The 21398-nt window shown below is 33.0% G+C and overlaps 2 protein-coding genes across 4 annotated transcripts; both read left to right on the top strand.

Moving 5' to 3' along the window:
• The first annotated feature begins 26 nt into the window (after positions 1-26).
• Positions 27-19669, top strand: LOC105668763 (uncharacterized). Of its 3 annotated transcripts, none has more exons than XM_012361301.2 (6): positions 27-162; positions 6553-6767; positions 10702-10834; positions 11084-11217; positions 11556-11757; positions 12137-19669. In XM_012361301.2, exons 2-6 carry the CDS (start codon positions 6573-6575, stop codon positions 12247-12249), a joined length of 777 nt encoding a protein of 258 aa, XP_012216724.1. In that variant the 5' UTR covers positions 27-162; positions 6553-6572; the 3' UTR covers positions 12250-19669. The 3 variants fall into 3 exon arrangements, with proteins under 3 accessions (XP_012216724.1, XP_012216721.1, XP_012216722.1); XM_012361298.2 differs by lacking the exon at positions 27-162 and adding an exon at positions 1595-1903; XM_012361299.2 differs by lacking the exon at positions 27-162 and adding an exon at positions 5753-5961.
• On the top strand, positions 19471-21037 carry LOC105668650 (trypsin-3-like). The gene is made up of 4 exons (XM_012361109.2): positions 19471-19605; positions 19712-19846; positions 20293-20424; positions 20659-21037. Exons 1-4 carry the CDS (start codon positions 19522-19524, stop codon positions 20881-20883), a joined length of 576 nt encoding a protein of 191 aa, XP_012216532.1. The 5' UTR covers positions 19471-19521; the 3' UTR covers positions 20884-21037.
• The last annotated feature ends 361 nt before the right edge of the window (positions 21038-21398 follow it).

The following is a 21398-nucleotide window of genomic DNA, read 5'->3' as shown; positions in this document are numbered from 1 at the left end:
GTGTGTGGATTTTGACAAGGCAGATGTGGCAGATGACATTCTCAGTGACGTTTACGCTAGCATGACATCTGTACGAAGTACGCTTGAAAAATATGCAACACGCTAACGCCTTTCGATGAATGTTGCGGCTAAAATAAAAAGCAGCAAGCTAAGGCATAGATGGTAATGCAGTTACTTGTTGTGAGAAAAAATATTGATACACGTTGATTGTTTTAATAATAATTATTGTATAATTAATAATTTATAATTACTTAATTAACAATTGCTGAATTAAATTACATAATTTACACTTTATCATGGGCTTGTTGAATTTAAACATAGTGCTAATCAGAAAATCAGAAGTTTTCGAACAAGAATATAAATTAAATTATTTCACAAATTATTTTGCATAATAAAATAACTATCAAATGTAATTTATGCACATTTCCATGCAATTAATAAAATATCTGTAGTATAATCTTAATCACTGTAGTATAGATTGTTTAAATTATAAAAGTTAAAAAATATATATAAAACAAACTTACATATATCAAAAATTCATATATTAAGATTTACAAATAATCTAGATTCCCATATTTTTTTTTTTTTTTTAATAGAATGAAATAAAATAGTAGAAATAAGATAATACATAAAATATTGCTAAAAGTTATATTAAATTCTAAACTTATTGATCTTTTTTTGTGAAATAAATTAGTTCATAAAATGAACTTGCTAAATTTAACATTCTGATTTCTGTTATATAAATGTGATTAAAAAGAATTTACATTTTACTCTTCAAAGTTAAAAAGAATTTGTTAAAGTGTATTTTTCGCTTTTTTTTATTCTGCTAAAGATATATAACTTGCACCATGGATATAAAATAAAAGTTCTTTTTTTTATACAAAAGAATCGAAAATTTGCAGTTATACAATTATGAAAATTAAAAAATAAAATTTCATGAAATTCAATTTTACTATGCAAGTCTCAATTTCAAAAATTTATGAAATTTTATAAAATAAATTTGTGTAACTCATATTCTTTATTTATTGTTTTTTTTCAAGGCAAAGCAATTTTAATTGTATTTATTAAAAAAAGGTTTTATATTATAACATATATTTCACCAGCTACAAAGCGATTTTTCAAAATATTTAAACTGTAAAAAAAAATAATAATTTATTCACTATCGGAAAAAAATTTTATATAAGAGAAATATTAATTTCTCTTAATTTCAGATTATATTAAATAATATCATACATAATTAAAATAAATAACTAGAAAGAATACAAATGAAAGAATTGATCACTTTTATCTTAATCACTTTCGCTGTTTCAATATTGAAAGTTTGGATTCAATTTCCATTAACTGCTTTCACTATTTATTTATTTTACACAATGGTCAACAACCCTTTATCGAACGAAAAATCGATTGTATTTTTGTCGAGGAGCGATCGCGCGTGCGATCGAGCCCCGGCATCCCTTAACAAACCGGAAAGCGGCATGTTCCGCCTCGTGCAGGCGTCATGACGCCCAGCGCCGCGTCGTCGCGCGTCGTCTCGCGTCGCGTCGCGTCGCACCCCGACGGTCGGTGGGGGGTGAGGTCGGAACGGGAACAGGTCGGTCGAACGATCGAAAGGCCCCGCTCCGCGGCTCAGTTGTAGCGCCGACTCTCGGCACACACGAAGTCGCGTCGTAGTTTTAAAGGCACACTCTGTACAAACGTAGCCACGCACGCCTCTTTCTTCCGTACCTCCGCCTCGCCTTTGCCTCGCCTCGCCTCGCTACGTAGTGAGCAACAGATATTAAAGACGTGCACGTTGTAGAAGCGAAACCCGAAACCTGTAGAAAAAATAAGCGAAAAATGCAGCGCCCGGCCGCCGATCACTGGAGAAAAATCCTACTCGTGTATATTTTGCAATTATTTTCATGTAAGTGACGCGCGCGCGCGATCGTGCTCGCGCTCGCGCCCGTTCATCCCTCTCGATAATCAGCATCGACACTCTCCCTCCACGCACGTATCCTGCTTCCCCTGGTGTTGTTGTTCCTCGTCCCTTTGTTGTTACAAGGGACGATTGCCGCCGTCAAGCCGAGTAAAATTGGCGGAGTCCGTCGACTCGCGGGGTGACGCTCGTCGTCGGGCGTGAATTTGTCGTCCGCCGACCGGGTCGTGTCCGAAAGCATCCATTCGCCGAAGGGTCTTTGAAATCCGACGGCTAATTCCGTCCGTTGATTTCTTAATTGATCTCAGGACGATTTTTCTTAGACGAATATTTGATTGGACGCCATCTTCCTTCGCTCCTTCTTATCTTCCGCATTAAATGTCTTATTTTTATTTTTACTTTCTTTGTCTGGATGGTGTCTGCTTCGTGCTAAATAAAGATGAAGGTTCTGCTGGTGACTCACATCTTCTCTGACGTTGCGAAAAGCTCTGTACTTTTAATTATCAGCCGATTATATTGATAGCTGGTTATTTTTATTGTCAAAGGGTCGACTCCAAATTGATCAACACGTCTCTAAGTAAGAATTTCTCAGTGGAACTGAGAAACACTCTGTAGGATAGGTAATTGTACGAGAACAATCGTTTCTTTATTACCAAGTTAGACGAGTGAAATTGTATCGAATTTTTGGGAATGAATTTTTTTTTCGCGAAAGAATCGTACATACGTAATCTCTCGAATAACCAACAGCACTAAATTTGCTGTAGAAGATGGACACAGTGTCGCCTGTAGAAATTGTTGCATTGTTTCAGTTAACGACTGGTGGATACTGCAAGTTATTCCCCATACAATTCAGTACTCTGACATTATTACACATTTTGCATTTCATGACGTGTGACATATGTCTCAGCTTAATTGTTCAGTGCAACCCAACGTGTTTTCGTGAGACGGAGAATAATTCTACGCCATGTTCCACGGGACATTTTCCGGAGCGTATGTGGAGCGGCACAACGTTAGCAAGTCTCACCGTTTATTTAATGTTATATGCGTTTCAATTGGTCATTCTTGAAATAATATTACTCTAAGAATTCTATTTGTTCAGATAGTAATGAACTTTGCGTTTATTTTAAATCACATTGCATTTTCAAACGCGGAAAGTAGGCAATGGAGTAGCGTTGTGTGAACTTGTATTGTTTTCAAAATGACCAATTTATTTCGAAATAATTTAATATGCCGCAAGATAAAAAAATAGTTAATTTTTTGAGTAAATATTTCAATAATTATTGTTTAAAAAATTTAGCGCGCTATCCTGTCCTACTATTTTTATCACGGTAAATTTGGTACAAGTATACTGACTTGCTCATTCTTTTCAATGCGAAATTGAATAAAAAAAGTAGAATAGAACTCTTTATCTCGTGTGAACATGAGCTTATCTCTATCATTCATATCACTTGCATAGAATTACTACAATGTGGTACATTCATCATTCGAATCTTGAATGGCCTCCATTTAGGCATACTCGAACACAGACGTACGTGTCAATACGCATGAACCGAACTTGGCACATTCAAACATTCGAGTCGCTGCACACAATTTTTTAGTAAATAATTTTTGAACAAGTTTTTTATATATTCGAATTATTATCATATGTTTCAAAGTATTCTATGGCCAATGGTTGATCGCGATTGTTTTCGTCGCAGAAACACCATAAAATTAAGTCAATTTTCGCGATAAATTCATGACGTAGCTCAGTTTGACCTAATTTAGCAAATGCAGACTGAAACAATATTTGCTTATACATTAATAATTTGATGATAAGCTTGAGAACAAGGGACATTAAAATTGTAAGACAGAAATCGATAACATAATGACCATAATCTTGTATACGCCGAAAACGAAGAGAGACGTGTTGACATCAATCAGATAAACGATTCTCTTCTAATGTTAGCTCGATAATACATTGCGAACGCGCATAAGAGCACTTTGTCAATCGTTTTGCTCATGGTAGGAACTTTGTGCGAGTCAGTTACCGCAAAACTAGAACTACATTCGCTCGACGTAGAACGTAATGTCAAAGGAAATGCTCGACATTGCTGTTTCCCGAAATACCAGCGGACAAAAGCTCTCGCTAATGGTTTGGCGCTATCTTAATCGTTAATCGCGAAATTTCTGCTTTCTGAAATTTCGTCATTCGCTAACTTCGTAACAATAGTACGCTCGCGAATTGCAAATCGTCAATTATTATCCGGATCTCATAATAAGTCCACGATTTCACGCCATTCGCACAAACTGCTAGAGTTTAACGATTAAGAAGCTTTGAATCAGAAAACTTTCGCGTTGATATTTACTTCAAATTAAAGTTGACTTAAGTTTTCTTTCCAAGATGTAAAACTGAAGTTACTCGTAAAGTTGGAATAATAAAAAATGTATAAAAGAGAAAAATCTATATATATATATATATATATATATGATTCAAATGCATATATGTATAAATATTTTTCTCCTTTACGGAGCACATAATAACATGTAAAATTAATAACATGTCAAATAATCGACATTTGGAATAATTTTGTATTTTGACATGTCTAACATATTATTAATGTAAAGAAGGCGTTGATAATTGCAAAATATAGCAATGGTTAAATAAATGATTAAAAATCCAATTAAATCAAAGTGGTCAATAAATCAGTTCAATTGAAATAGCTGAAAATACGATTACTTTTTCGGTTATTCGAACAGTGCGACTTTAAAAGCCATTTTGCCGGAAATCAATTATTCGACTATGTATTGATCCGATTTAGCAATATCCACTCTAATTTCACGGTATTTATATAAAAGATAAACACCAGCTTTAGTTTTATGAGTTGAAAATATTTTAGTACGTGAAAACATTTCTAAAAAAAGAATTGTGTTATTATTGTCGTGTTTTTTCTCCGGAAGAGAAAAACTAGAAAATTATTTTTTTTTAGTTTTGACGTAGCGGTGTTTAATTTCTTTTATACGAATTGCATGGAAAAATGGAAGAAGACATATTTTTCATGAGAAAATGAGCGAGAAGTGGAAAAGTTTATAAAAGTTCTCAATGTAAAATATAATAAGTTCGGAAAAAGAGATTGTAAAGAAAAACTACCATTCGATGTCATGTGAAATTACACGTCTATATACCCCTTAATGTATTGTCTATTTATATTCCGAGTAATTTGCCATTGATTTATATCACTATAATACACAACGCAATGTCATGCATAAAAGCCTAATTGCAAAGAATTCGTTTAACGACATAATATCAGATTCAGCTTTAAGTTCGGCTTTAAGTTCGTTGAAATATTGCCGAACACGCGCGTAGAAGACGCGTTACGTTAACATTATCCGACGGTGCGATCGACCTCGAAAATAAGCCTTTCGTCTCGAAACGTCTCGAAATAATATACTATGCGTGCGGCAGTAACGCGCGCTTTCATTCTGATCGATACAGTAACACCTCCCAGCAACAGGGTAGACCGCCACAAGTAGTTACGCTCAGCCGAAGGCCCTCCATTCTTCCCGCCGCGGCGCTAGATTAATGATCCGTTTGCTGTCGCCTCGTTGTCGTGCTAATTCTAATGAGAATCAAACGAAACGCGATTACCGTTCTCGACAGCGTTTAATCGAAATATCAAACATATCCGATATTTCGTCGCCATTTTATTTTATTTCGTGTAAATAACTTCGGCACACAGCTCGGAATAAGACATGCCTTTTTTCTATAAAATATTCTTAACTTCTTCCATTCCGTTTTATTTTAGGATTCTATCATAAGATCTTATACATCCTATATAAGATCAATTTGGAGTTGACCTTTTCTTATAAAAATATTGATAATGTGCTAATAATTCAGCAGTTATAAATGATTCACTTCGAAAGATTTTTATAAATAAAACTATACGAATGCAAAAAGATAATGAAAATTTGATTTTCAATTTCCGATAAACTTTATTTTAAAGCTTAGATATTTATTCAAGAGTGTTAGTTGCATGCGTGGAACAAACCCTACATGCAGTCTAATATAGGTTTGTGGGTTACACGTCATAAGTTACGACACTTCTCGAAGTGTCTCGATTCTAACTGATATTACAATACATAAATCGAAGGACATATAGATATTATATATATCAAGTTTCATAATTGCAAAAATCTTAATTTGCTTATTATACAATTATTTTTTAACATATCTGAACTGGTTTCTCTTTCGTTGAATCTATTGAATCTTTGAATCTATCGCAGCATTTTTTAATTAAACACAAAAAGTCTGAAATGTAGAAATATATTTAGAAATATCGCTTTCTTTAGCTTCCGATTTTTATTAAATTTTTGAATTTTAATATCAATTAATGTCAAATTTTTAATTTTACAACTCTCAAATTTTTAATTTTACAATTCATGTTATTGTGAAAGTATTAATTAATTTAAATAAAATTTAAATAAAATAAAGGTATTAGTTGATTAAGATGTCATCACATTTTCGCGACTTTTGCTGGCGCAATCCTGGAATAGTATTCTATTTAAGCCCGATGCGACGATTATCGTTCCGTATATCGATTCTCAAAACTACAGGATACTACAGAATACTATATACAAACGATGATTTCACGATTTTTCAGATGCGACACTAGCGGATCACATGAAGGTACAATTGATCGCACCGCAATACGTAAAGTTCGGCAATACAGCCACTCTGTTCTGCAACCATACCGTGTCGGACGACTTGCTGCACAAAATAGAGTTTATGAAAGGCGAAAAGAAGATATTTCAGTATGTAAAGGAAAGAAACCCGCCGTATATCGCAACGTCGCGTATTGAGGGCGCTAAAATGGAGGTGAGTGAAACGGAACGTTTGCACGGAAAAAACCAATCTTTTTCTATTTACTGTTATTTTAAACTTGTAAACTGCTTTCCTTCTTTGTAAAATATCTTTTCTTAAATTTGTAAACTTCTTGTATCTCTCACCTTTTTTATTTTGTTTCTTATTATTTGCTATTATTTTCAAGAAAAGATAAAAAATAATGTAGATTGTTTTTACACAAAGAAATTGTGTGACTGATTTTTAGATATTTATAGATAGGTTTTTAGAGTTATCGAAAGCAATAATGTAATCGATCTCATCATTGTCAATTAGCTTTAAACCTAATTAATCTGATTCTGATTCCTGACCGCTCATACCTTGGATGTTGCTACACTCGACGCACATCACTCTCTCGCTTTGAAGTCCATAATTATCTCAAAGGCATATCTTACTGTCGCGCCGTAATAGGTTCGATAACACTTCTGCGTGAACTTTGGTCAGAACATAAGCGAGATACTGATACATCGACCTTTGAATCTTAATCCATCCAGAAGTTAAATATAACCATGTCGTTTTTAAACGTGAATATTTGATCATTTCTATCTTTGTAAGAGAAGCCGAAATTGTCTCAGCAAGACAAATTGAGCACTAATTATTCGGCAATTTTACTTTTTGCTAGTGTCAACAATAGCAACATCAATAATTTCTTAATTATCGCTTTAAACAGTTCGCGCGCGTGTTCCGATCCTTACAAATATATTTTAAATCCTTTTTTAATGTGTTCACAAATTGCGACACTTAAAATCTAGTTCTAATTCGATTTAGCCACGACGTTTAAATTTAGATACATTCCATGTCGTACCACTTTACCTCATAAAAATTTTATAATTTAGAATAATTAATTTCACAAGACATAATCTCACAAATTCATCGAACTAATATTACATCTCTCTCAAACATCTTGTTTCATTAAATGTTAAGTATATTTTGTATGTGTGTGTTTATGCTACACACATAGTGCATTTTTTTAACAGTTTATTCTATATATTTCGTCGCGCGTCGGGGCACGTTCTATAAGAAAAGCCGTCCGATGTAAACAAAAATCCAAAAATAACCAGGACGCCCTCGATAACATAAGCTAGATAAAACATCCAGAAGTCCTCTCCCTCTGTCTTTCGCCAATGATTAAGCGAGCAGAGCTAACGCATTTACCTAAGGCGTAGCCTTTATGTATCGACACAAAGCAAAGCTATTTACGTACGTGTACATGCACTCTGCCACATAAATACTTCCCCACCCCCCTCCCCAGCGACGTCGAGTGGCAACGCGTGGCAGCACAATTTCCTTCGCCAATTTTTTCGATACCCGAGCGATGCTTGGAAGGAAGTGTTTATAAAAAAAAAAAAAAAAAACATAGAGAGGGAAACTAATACGCGTTACTAACCTATATGTTGAGCACATAATGTCATGAAGACGAGCGCTTGTACCTAGCGGGTATAGGATTGACGCATTAGTAATGAGGCTATTCGCAGCGAAAATAGAACATTCATTTTGCAAGCTGCTGCTTGAACGGTCAATATAAAGTCCCAAAAACGTCTTTCATACTTTTTGATTGCAATACATGCCGAGAAATTGCAACTGTACTCGGTATTTTTATCTATTTCGTCTTGGTCACACGTACAAATCGATCGAGCTGTACGATGTTCTTCATTTTTCACAAATACTCGCGTCCCTTTTGGGAGACATCACTATTCTTCCTCCTTCGTACTCTCCTTTTTCTAATTTTCCATTTCCGCAGAGATTTCAAAAAGCTGCTCACATCGTCCTATATTTAAATTATGGGAACTTTTCTGATTGCACAGTGTTGATTTCGGTTTTAAAGTTATCAGTGTTAAGAATTATATAACTTTGAATTATAGTGTCCGCGCCTCCAATTTTGATGAGCTTTAGGTACATATAATTTGCAATGTGTTTGCAAAAATATTTTTAAAAAAATAAGTCACAAACGTTAGCAAGATATTAAAGATTGATTAAAATAATGCAATAAAATAAATAAATGTAATGATTCGGTATAACATAATTTTACTAGCAATTTTACGTCAAATGTTGCACAAATATTACATGTTGATTTTAAATAAATTTTTAAACAAAAATCTATAGGTGTTTCAAATTTTGCTACTTTATTTTTTATGTGATCATTTTTATGCCATGTGTTCGTGAGTAAATTTGTTAACATCGGATGTCGGAGACTTTTAGTCAAAAATAATGGTATTTTAAACACACGTATGTTACTATCGCGGCTTATTGTCTATATTTCTTTGCGAACTGAAATAATACAATTAAATTAATTAATGAGCAAAAACTTCCAATCATCAACAATACTACGATTGCTGTATAAGTGGTAATAATGAAAAAATTGTGATTTATTTATTTAAACTACAGAATTAACTTAATTGTTATGCAATCTTTTAAACCATTTTCCTACGATTCAAATTTTCATCTTTCCGATATCTTAAAATGACGTGATTAATTATGTATCTTGCAGACAACAGTTTCAATAAACATGATTTAAATTTAATAAGACATAAAATAGAGCAAGAACTTGGACTAAATTATACAAAGTGCTCTGTTTCTATCTCCACAGTGTTTCAAAGCGTTCCTCGTATACACTCGATAATTGAAATGGCTAGATGAAAGGAATGCAAGTAACAAATCCTGACAAAACAAATTGATACAAGGATGTTTGAGCTTTTGGTCAAAGTTTACTTTGACGTGCTTAATTATGAAATTTGACATGGTCGGAAATAACATGTCTTGAAAAAAACGCTGCAATGTGTGTTTTATTCACGCTTGTGTTATATAAACATAATTCTTCCTCGCTGAATTTAAATTTAGAGAAAATAAAGGATTACGAATATGAAAGACCATGCTTGAAGAAAAAAAAACAACTTTGACATAATTTATGCATTTAGAGAATTCTCTGCCTTTACAGAATTTGTCAGATGTGTCTCTTTGACTTTAAAAGAAAGTCTTAATTAACCCATTGAGTCACGTTTCTCATGCGTTCTACTGTTTATGAGTCAAAATCATCAAATGTATGTTATGTCTCATTGTCAGATATAAGATGATGGTTATTCGATTTTTCGGATTTAAGAGCGTGCAGTGTGTAACATCTGTGATTTTATAACGCTTTCGATAATTTCTAAATCATTTTATAAAATGGATGTAAATATAATGAAAATCGAATTTGATGAAGCCTGAATATAAGTAAATAAATATAAAATAAAACAACTATAATAATACTAGTAATATACAATGTATAATGTAGTTAATTGCTTGTTGACTCGCATTGGCATTTTACTGAAAACCGTGCGAGACACGTGTTAATTTTGTGATTATTTTCAGTATAACAAAGATTTTATAATTGATTAAAATGTTTGTAAACATTTCTTAACATATTTGCCGCCAATTATATTTTTAGCTGATTTTCCGTTTACATTACTTGAATTATTTCATGCCCAAAAAGAAGAAATTTAATGAAATAATTATATGTAAAATTTTACTAGATACACATATTAGTTTGTTTACCAATGCATTTTGATCGTTATACTAATATTAAACATAGCCGTACTTTTACAAATATAGGCAATATTGCGTATCATAAATATATTAATTATATTCAACAATTATACCTTGTTGACTACCGGTGACCGTCATAACAATGAATAGTTAATGCAGTGGGCTATTGAATCAACGCAAGTTGCTGCTAGTGATAACTGTATTAAAAAATACTTACAAATGTTTTACTCAATTATAACATTGGTTGTTACTGAAGACAGTCTTATAATTAACGCACGTCTTTAATTAAATGTCAACGCAATAGGTTAAAAAAATTTTAATTAAAACGTATAATTATGGCTGCATGCCAAAAAAAACAATGTAATAAAATATGATTATTTTTTCTTAGTATTGGAAAAATGGCACGACAATCAAACTGCACGATGTACGCTTTGAAGCTTCCGGTACTTATACTTGCGAAGTCACTATGACAACGCCCATTTATACTGCGGGCTCTGATCCCGTGCAGATGAAAGTGATAGGTGAGTGAGAGTGTTGGCAAAAATAGAAATGGATAATATTATCTGACAATTGAAATCTTGAAATTATATTAATTTAACTTAATCTTGAGATTACATTAAATACATAGGCAAATTTAAGCGCCTAAATACAAATAGTAATATCGCTTGAAATTAATTAGGCATTTGAAATAGAAAAATGCTAATGTCAAATGCTTATGTTTTTTAACTGCATCGGATATTGTCAATATACTTTTTTATAATTCCTTCTAGTTCAACAGGTTAAAAATCCCGAGATTACGTTCCAGAAGAACATGTACGTGGTTGGCGAGAGTCTGGAGGCGAATTGTACCTCCTCGGCCGCACATCCAGTTCCTTATATAACGTGGTTTATAAATGGGAAAGAGGTAAAAGACAGTTGAAATTGATGTCTTTGATTTTAACAATTAGTCCGAGAGAAACAATATTTGTTCACAATTGTGAACAATTACCGATTCCGTTACTCTGTATAAGTTTAATTTCATTGAAAGAACTCTGTAAAACTGAAAAAAAGCACTTTATAATTTACATTCTTGAACATTTTAATATATCGTTAATAGCTTTTTTCACGCAGCATATTTAAAACACGATTTCTTTCAGTTCTCTCAAGACTTGCTTGCGAGAGAACGAAGCGTTCTTATTAAATTAAGTTTCAAATATATTTAGAGAAGAATTCTCTCGTTATTTCGATCGTTAATGTTGCCAGGTGGACATTTCTTTAGTTAATCACTATCCGCATAAGCAACATAAGGACAATTTGATGTCCGCCACCGCCAGGTTGAAAGTGGAAGTTTCCGCTTTGCACGCCGGGGAAAACGGACATTTAGAGATGAGCTGTCGGGCAACGATACCAGACTTTCCCATGCAGCACGAGCAATTTGCCGATATTAGGAGTAAGACGGTGACGGGTAAGTTCTCATCATGAATAGATATTAAATTCACAGCATATTTCTCGTGCGTACGACGATGATAAATTAAATCCATCAATTTTTATCAAAATACGCAAGGACGCGCAATTTCCTCCAAGCAAACAAATAATGTTGTAAAAAAAAACTAATCTAAAACTGCTTTGTTACAAAAGTAATATTATCTCGAATAAGGATCGATGCGCGCCTACGTCGTAATAGTGTATGTTTTTATTTAGACGCTATTTTTCTACATATATTTTTATATTTATACGCTTATACAACACTTGCATTTGCTTTCAGAACTTTTAGAACTTTTATTTTGTCTTCTGCAGTATATTAATACAAACGTGTCGACTTTTGTACGCGCAACTTGTTTCAGTGCAAATCATACCAGCGCCGGATGTGACGTCTTCCGCGGCGATTCTTGTACAAGAACTAACGCTACCTACGATACTCTGCATACTGAGCGCGATGCACGGGTTCATTCCTTAATAAAAGTCAATTGCTCTAGGATAATTCGGCTGTAACATACGTAATCGTAAGGACACTAAGACGAAAATGATGAAACGTAAGATCGAACAATCACAATGTCTTCCTTCGATATATCGAGATACACGGGGGCAGCGATTTTATTGTCTTTGCAGAAGTTTTGTAAACTCATAGACGCGGCTTCTTCGTGCGCAACTATTTTCGATTATTGCTTTTAACGAGCATCTCGCTATCTCGCGAAACATATCAATTCCTATGTGAAGTATTGTCGGAGTATTCGACAAAGTGTGTGTGTCGGAAAGCTATGTCTCTTTCTTCCGTACGCACATCCGCTTATCGCGCGCAAAAAAAAAAGTTAAATCTTGGAATCCTTGTCTGAAAATTAAAACAGAAAAGAAAAAAAAAAGAAAAAAAAACAAACTGTGTAAAAATACTTCTGCGATGTGAAATATTTTTATTTTACACCGGAAGAACTTTGAACAATGTACATATATGTGTATGTACATATATATATTGTTGAATTAGTTGAAATATCCTTTGACGGGGAGAAGAGTTTATCTTAGTTTAAGATAAGATGTGGTTTTATCGTTAAATGTATAAATTTTGATCTATATTAATGTTGTTGAAGTATTATTATCACTATTATTATCGATCACACTAACTTATATTTCACTTTGAAAAACGATATAGTTTTCCGATACGCGTAATATAACATTTCATCTAGTCTCGCCTCGCCGCTGGAAAAATACAATACAATGTTTTTCAGGCTGGCGAATACGTTCCTGTTATTGTGCGCGCATTTTTATAAAAATTCGTGAGCGTAAAAGGACGCTTTTAAATCAGTCGAACTATTATTTCAATAGATTTCTCTCGTTCAGAACAATATCTCATTTTTCTCCGATATCAATTTCTCATTTTTTTTTTTTTTTTTTAGTAGGCTTTCCCTTTTGGGTCAATATTTTCTTATAGCTTAATCCGCAAGGACCATGATTAAAACAAAGTCAATTTCTACATGACTTGCAGCACTCGCGATAAAAAATGACTTTTTATGTTTTACGCTCCGTTTCGCGATGTTCAATGATATCGATAAAAACAACTTTCCGACAATAATTTTTTAATTAGAGAAGCGACAACTTTCCCACGTAAAATAAGACATAGATGTTAGAGCAAATTCTCATCATCATTTTCACCATGAAATCGAAGCTCGGCGCTTCATTGGGAACATTATACACAAGAAATTTAAAGCAAGAATGGCATAAGTCACGTATGATGGCGTCTGAGGTACTTTCGCATGAGTTGATATAAAAATACCTTAGAGCTCTTTTCTACTTTAATAAATTATGATTTTTATGGATTATAATTTAACAATTACAGCCGTGAAAATACTCTCACTTAAGCTATTCTTACTTTCAATTCTCTCTTGATACACACACTTTCATATATAATGAACTGAGGAATATCAATGAAACGGAACGTACAACGCAGTGTTACAAATTTCATCGCGTATTTTACTGAGGAGGCAAACTTGAAAAACATTGCGACAGCGGCTTGGCATCTAGAGAGCTGCGAAGAACTAGAAATAATTAGAAACAAGTCAGAGTCAGAGTCTGGTCAAAGTTCCACATGAGTCACTTATTCGATAACTGATCAATTAATCAATGAAGGCAATCTTCACCGATAGTCTGTTCATGCTTTCTCTTTATTCGAAACACATAGTACAGTTATATCGTAACTTTGATAAATTGACCAAACTTTGACGCGACTATGTGTACAAGTAGCATTTACGGCCGTCGTGCTTACGGCTAACTTTTCGAAGCATTATTGGGCGCGTTACTCGTCATTACGATGCGAAACGCGCGAGGCTTGATGCGAAATCATCTCTTGTATATCACCGTATGGCTTGTCACAAACAAGTGCGCGGGATTATCCTTTGTCTGTGCTTATAGCTCGTCGCTGAAAATCTTAATCCTTTCTCCGCTGTTGTAACGAATACCAACAACTATAAACAGCGATATTAACTATAATTTAAAAATATTTTAGTGCATAATATATTTTTATGTATAGTGATATAACTGTTTAAGCTGGTGATATTTTGAAATATTAAGAGACACACACACGAAGAATTATGTCAATCAGCGTTATATTGGAGTGAACGCAAACGATGCTTTCCAAGGTTTTAGTGTACTAATTCTAATCTTGATTGTTAGGATAATTAGAAAAAAATAAATCTTTGTCTCTCTTTGTTTAGAGACTAGTCTATCTAAAAGGATCGATAACTTCGGAGATTGTTCTCGTGAACGTAAGTCTGTAGTTACATTACGTGTAGCTCGCGTGAGAGTGAATATACTTTCGGTTACGATTAATAAAAAAATTAAAACAAAAAAACAAATTGTAAGCAGATAATAAATTAACGATCATCGTAGTTAGGGAAGGAGAAATCTTAGGGAACAAGATTAACTACGTAGTGCTTTATAGACTAAAGAATATATTTACGATTAACAAATTTTTACGCATATTTCAGACTGCAACTATTTGCTAAAATCGAGATTAACTAATCCAATTGCCTGCAGATTCTTACATGCTTTTTAAACTTACAAGAAATATACTACTTTTTCATTTTTATTATATTTACAACGTAAGCAAGCATCGATCGTCTAAGCAAGGTTCAAAAGCTTAGCAACGATATTTTAATTCAGAAGTGCCTTTTTCATATATTGTCTGCGAATTAGAAAATATCTCATGCAGATTTCTCGGTCTGCCAGGCGACATTCTATACTTGGAAAGCAAAACCTCAACATTGAGAATCGATATGAAAAGAAGTCGCCTTTTTGCCGATGTCACTCACTCTAATAAAACTCTCATTCGTTTTAAATGTTTACTCTAGTGTGTCGAAGGTTATTATAATACAGATGTACTGCAAGCTTGAATTTTAACTGTAATTTCTAAAAATAAACATAAAATTGATTGGTTTAGATTTTTGATACTAGGTTTTATTATCTCATATAAAAAAAAATTATATTTTATCAATACTTTGCACGGATCAATACATAAAATTTATTTTTTTATATGTTTCTAAAAAAATTATGATTTTTCATGAAAGATATTATATAATGGAAAATTTCTAGAAATTTGCTCGCAACAATAATTGATTAATTTTTTAATAGAGTAATATAATTTATTTTTACTTGAAGCACACGGTAAACATAAAAAGTGCAGTTAGAAAAGGCGTGCTTGGTTATATGTGTACATAAATAAGAGAAAAACAAAAGTCGACGAAGCGTGGCACAGAAAATGGAGGATCTCGCTAAGCTTTTACGGCGGCTAGCACGCGAGTCACGATGTTCTTCGCGGTGATCGTCCTAATCCCGTATATCTATCCGATTTCCCTGGTGACCGGCGACGAGCCGAGTACAACATCGAGGGAATTCACGGCTGACGAGGTTGCGGTGCGCATCGTCGGCGGAGAGATCACCAGCATCAAGAATTACCCGTTCCTCGTACGCGTGCGACGCGCCCAACGCATAGCCCCTTTACCTTTAACCTTTTAAGTAATATCGGTGCCCTTCCACAATGTGCAGCCCACACCTAATGGATGTGCGTAGTATGACGTATCTGACATCAAAAACGAGGAAGTTCCATGCAGTGTATTATGCAAGTTGGAAACATTTTATGTAGATATCAACTTTAAAATTGACATAACGAAAGTTTAAGGACATTTGTATAAACGCGATGATTTAACGTTCCTTTTTTTAGTTCTCTTCTACAGAAATAATACTTTCAATCAGATTACTTCAATTTTTAATAGTGACATATATAAAATTGTGGTAATTTTGTAACAACTAATTATGTTTTGAGTTAAAATTGATAATAAATAAGTCCAGAATTTTTATTATCATAGAATTCTATATCGTCAGACCAGATGTTGTTGTACAATTTCTGTGTTTCTAATCAGATAATGCATTGCACTGTTTATACACATTCGACAAATAGTGTACCGATGTACCTTAAATGCTCATGTTAAATAAATTGTAACTTGAATGTTCACACATAGCTTTTGAGACATTTGGAAATCTCAATTTCTACTCAACAATCAAGCATTGCCTTGGAAGATGTGACTATTGTAAAGAAGATAAAATATAAAATAAAGCACACATTTTATTCGAGTTTTTATAAAAAATTAAGTGATATGTACGAAAAACGTTTCATAAAACAATTTTTTATTCATATTGAATATAAATTTAATATTATATGACGAATATAAAAATTTAGTAAAATGATAAGATGATTAAATTACGATACGACTATTTCTTCGAATAAAGTGTCATCGAGCATTAATATTAAAATCAAGTTTAATGATAGATAAGAGATACAATAAATTCATAAATGCGTGATTATTTGTGAAATTGGGATTGAAACAGTCTCGAAAATGCCGTGTGCTGGCATTTGATCGTTCGTACAAAGGCATAAAGGTTAAAGGGGCAACCGACTCAACTCGGACTCGGCGAATCCGAATTTTTCAAAGTCAATTCTTCTTAGGTCTCGGTGCAGCGCCGATACTTTAGCCATTCGTGCGGAGGCACTTATGTCGCGCCTAGGTTCGTCTTATCGGCCGCTCATTGCATGGTCAGGTGCGTGTCACAAGACTGCATTTCGCATTTCGCGAAAGGTGGTGTAGTCTGTTTCTCTTTCTAGCCGGGGCTTTAGCACTCGCTATAAATTCGTTCACTTTACGCATCCTCTATCGCAGTCTTTAATCCTCGGATGTGTAAAATAAAATATTTAATCAAAGGTACAACGGAAGATCTCTTAAATATATCCTAGGATTGAAAGACGGCACAAAGCGAAAGTGAGGATTCCGCGTGGAAACACGTACACCGAAAAATGCTAAGAGAAAGCGTGCACGCTACTTCTTGAGCTTATTTCAGTTGATATTAACTGTGATCTTTTGAATTTAGTGCAATTAAAATGTCAATCTCAAATTCTTTTTTTATTTGCTTATAATTCATATGTGTAAAAGCGTATAATTAAGGGCTACAGAATTTATTGTAAATTTCTAAAAGCTTCCGTGGCTAATTATAATTAGAAAACACTGCCATATCGTACAGCGAATTTATCATCTTTTCGTGCTTTTCTGTGATACGGTTTACCACATAAAATTGAAGAAATTAATATATATTTACGTTATTAATTAATAATATTAATTTTAACATAATAATAGTAATATTTTTTAAAGGCCTTGTACTTGAATTTTGAGAAAAAAGATAAAGCATTTATGTCATTTAAAATTTTATATTTAAATATTTTATTAAAAATTCAAAGAAAGTTTATTTATAATTACAATTTGGAAGAAATTTTGAGCATGCAAAATATCCGTTTTTTCGAGCTGTACAAATTAATAAGTAAACTTTAAACTCCCTAAAAATATAACACAAAAAAATTTAAATTAGGAAATATAATTTTTATGGTTAATTAAGAAATGTCGAGTAACTTCGATTTCTATATAAATGTCTAATATATTAATATTTTATATTATATATTTTTATTCTTTGCATTTAATATTTAGATGTTTAAAATATTCTCACATAAAATTCTCTGGAATAGATTAACAAAAATATCTTTCGCTTTCACTTTAGATCTTCAAAAAAAAAAAACGTCTTAGTTTGTGAAAATAATAAACCTTTAAACGCGGAGCTATCTATGTGATCTAGGTCTTTTTAGACATAAAATAGGTTTTACAGTTTAAAATAAATTATAAGAAGTTTTTTGTTAGTTGAGATATAAATTACATTTTCTCGAGATATTCTCGGGAATTTAATTATATATTTGTAAAGCGAATCGAACGCCCTGGTAAGACATTCTAGGATTACACCACACGTAAGATATTAGCCATGTTTAACCTCCTTGCTACTGCAGATATATGTATAACAATCGTTCACGGGAAAGTTAGATTTGTGTTTAATATAATGACGTGTCTTGTAAGATATTATCTTGTAAGATATAATTCGCTGCCATTTGTGAAACGTCAAGCAATTCAAATTTGACTGTTTTGCAATCTACTTTGAAAGTATAACATATTTATATTTATCCCGTTCATGTATAACCCGTATACAAATGTCACATCCCACTGAATACAGTAAAGAAATGTGTCTGTATAGTAAATATGTAATGTGCAAATCTCCCAAATACATTCACGAATGGTAGCAAATTTATATCGCGTATGTGGAACGTTTAAATTTATATTTTTGCTATTAAATAAAAACCATTTTTGTCTAACTATAGTAACGGCGGGTAAATAGAATTAGAAGGAGAATCGAATAGAATAGGGTATAAGAATATCTATCCGTTGACAAGCCACCTAGCTATTATAGAATGAGTTTTGATTCATCCTTCAATCCAATTTGCTCGCCGTGAAATTATAAATACGTTATTCGTTTTCGATTGTGTGAGTAGTGATGTACTATCTAGAATGTATATTTCAACGAGTAACGAGAGGGTTAGCGGCGCTAGATCCTACCTAAGGCAATGATATCTGTCGCGGTATCTATCTGTGTATCGATTAGCTGTGTACTAACGGTGATGTACTACTTCGCGTGAACGTAGTTTCTGTTTTACGAGTCAGCTCGGCCGCCCGTGATTGTACGTAAAGAAAATTGGGGCGCAATCAAACACCCTTTCATTTATACAATAAGAAAGAAATTATATAGAACATTTTAAAAATTTTCGAAAAAATACGACAAAAATTACGACGAAACACGATGGTTAAAAGAACTGTTATTTGTTCTTTCAGATAAGAGTTAGATTTTAACAAATTTTTATATTATTTTCTATTTTCTTTGATTACTAAAAATAGGTTTATAAAAAAAGTTCAATATGTCAAATTATCCATCATTTATTTGCTACATTTTTTCTTGAAGAGATAAAAAACAAAGTTTATTCTTTATTTTGGAAGAATATTTTTTTATTACTGTAATTTTTTGATTGATCAATGCATATCTTTAAATCCCGAAAACCTTTGTCAACAATTTGTATATTTAACAAAAACAGCTGAATTGATGTAATGTTATTCAGTAAGAAAATTAGGAGTTTTATTTCATTACGTTTGATTGCGCCTCAGTTATTCTTATCGCTCTGATGTTTAGGTGAAACACAAAGGTATAAAATTAACTCGTCGTTGTTTAAAGACTGTTGCTCGACGGCACGTGGATAGCGGAAAATCCACGCCGGTTCTACGTGATTGCCGGCGCAACCTATGTGTATTTACCAAGCTGGGGTTCCATGCAAGTGGAATTGATAGACAAGACATTGCCGCACGCGGAGTTTCGGTTCTCGGACATGCAAAACGATATTGGATTGTTCAGGGTGACTATTTATGCCATGTATATAATTCTGTGTCGATAATAAAGAGAAGCAAACCTTGTAACAATCACGCGACATTCACTATCACATCCCCTGACCGCTTTTGCAGCTGAAAAGGCCACTTCAGACAGACGCGTATGTCCAGTACATCACACTGCCTTCGAGATATATTACGGACTTGTTTGAAATATGTACAAAGGATTGTATCGCAGCTGGATGGGGTCGACATATACCTGGTTCAAATGTAAGTTGCTACAAGTTCGTTTATTTTAAATAACAATGTGACGTGCTTCAGACCTTGTGTTACACAAATTAACATAATGACGAGACCTTGAAGGTCGCTGCTGAGTTTTTTTGCTATCTGATTTTTATTTGTATGTATTAATTTTATTTATTTTTTGTTTAAGTCGCGAAGGCCTCAGATAATTTTAGCTTGCGCTAAAAAGATCTTGATATTTCTGCTCTTCACTTATTTTTTTTCTTATTTATTCTATAGAGTTTATTATTGTTGTGTTTAGAAAAGAAAATTTATTTTACTTAATAATTGAAAGTAATTGTTTTAATGTTTTTATTGTTAATAGAATTTTTTCTATTGTTGACTTTTACCGAAAATAAGTATTTGATATACATGAATCTATAAAAGAGTAATGTTTGATTTATTATTTTAATTTACTTGTGGTTTATTAATAGCAAGGATCCGGTACATATTTGCGACACGTTCAAATTCCATTGATCGCGCCTGATAAATGTCCTATGACGAATGTGCATCCAAAGAGCCAATTATGCGCGGGTTTACCAGAAGGCGGTCGCGATGCTTGCCAGGTTTGAATTAACTTCAATAGATTTGGAATTTTTTCCCGATGATATTTAAATACGTTTAAATCTCGTTTGTTTTTGCGTTTAAAATGTCGCGGGAGTTAATAATAAATAATATCGCTGAGTATAAATCTTATATATAAAAACGACATTAATACTAGCTTATAGTTCTATTGTTATTCTTATTTTTATTGCATTCTGATGTTATATGACGTATTTGTTTTTTTCACGAATTTGCAGGGCGACAGTGGTGGACCACTGCTGTGCAACGGAACGCAAATTGGTATTGTTTCTTGGGGCGAGTCATGCGCTCGTCCGAATTCACCGGGTGTTTATTCTCGCGTGGATTTTTATTTGCAGTGGTTAAATGAAACTATTCTACGGAATGAAGCCTCAAAATACTCGTTGCAACAGTTTGTGATAACAGTTACTTTCACACTTAATTGCTTATACTTATCAATGTAATTATCATACGTAAAATATTAATTATCATACGTTATGTCGTATACATATGTAAGGCAAATGAGCAAAGGATATATTGTGTTCTGTCTTTAATTTTAATGTAATTATTATGTTCATTGAATGTCTCATTTCGAATAAATGATTCCTTCTTTATCAAGCGCGCAGTCTAACCGTTGTATATTGTGCTTATTTTTACTTTGCAATCTTATCTGTAATAAAGATAAATCAAGATTAAATTAATGCAGAAACAAAAAAAAACTATAAACTGTTAGTTAACCTATTAGCTCTGCAAGCTAAATTAGCTCGAAGAAATCGCTCACTCTAACTATTGAAAAAAATATTTTATTTAGTAAAATAAGAAACATCTTTTCGTGCATTGTTTGTAAGATCGAAAATTGAACTCAACTTTAGTTACATTTTTATATTCCTATTTTGTTTTTCATACTTTATCGTGACATTTTTTATTTACAGTTAAAAATATTTTTTTTTAATACTTCGTCTTTCTCTTTTTTCCTCAT

The sequence above is a fragment of the Linepithema humile genome, chromosome 3, assembly GCF_040581485.1.
Source record: "Linepithema humile isolate Giens D197 chromosome 3, Lhum_UNIL_v1.0, whole genome shotgun sequence".
Taxonomy (NCBI): Eukaryota; Metazoa; Arthropoda; class Insecta; order Hymenoptera; family Formicidae; genus Linepithema; species Linepithema humile.
The sequence above is the reverse complement of the archived record's forward strand: the minus strand, read 5'-3'. Positions and strand labels throughout refer to the sequence as shown.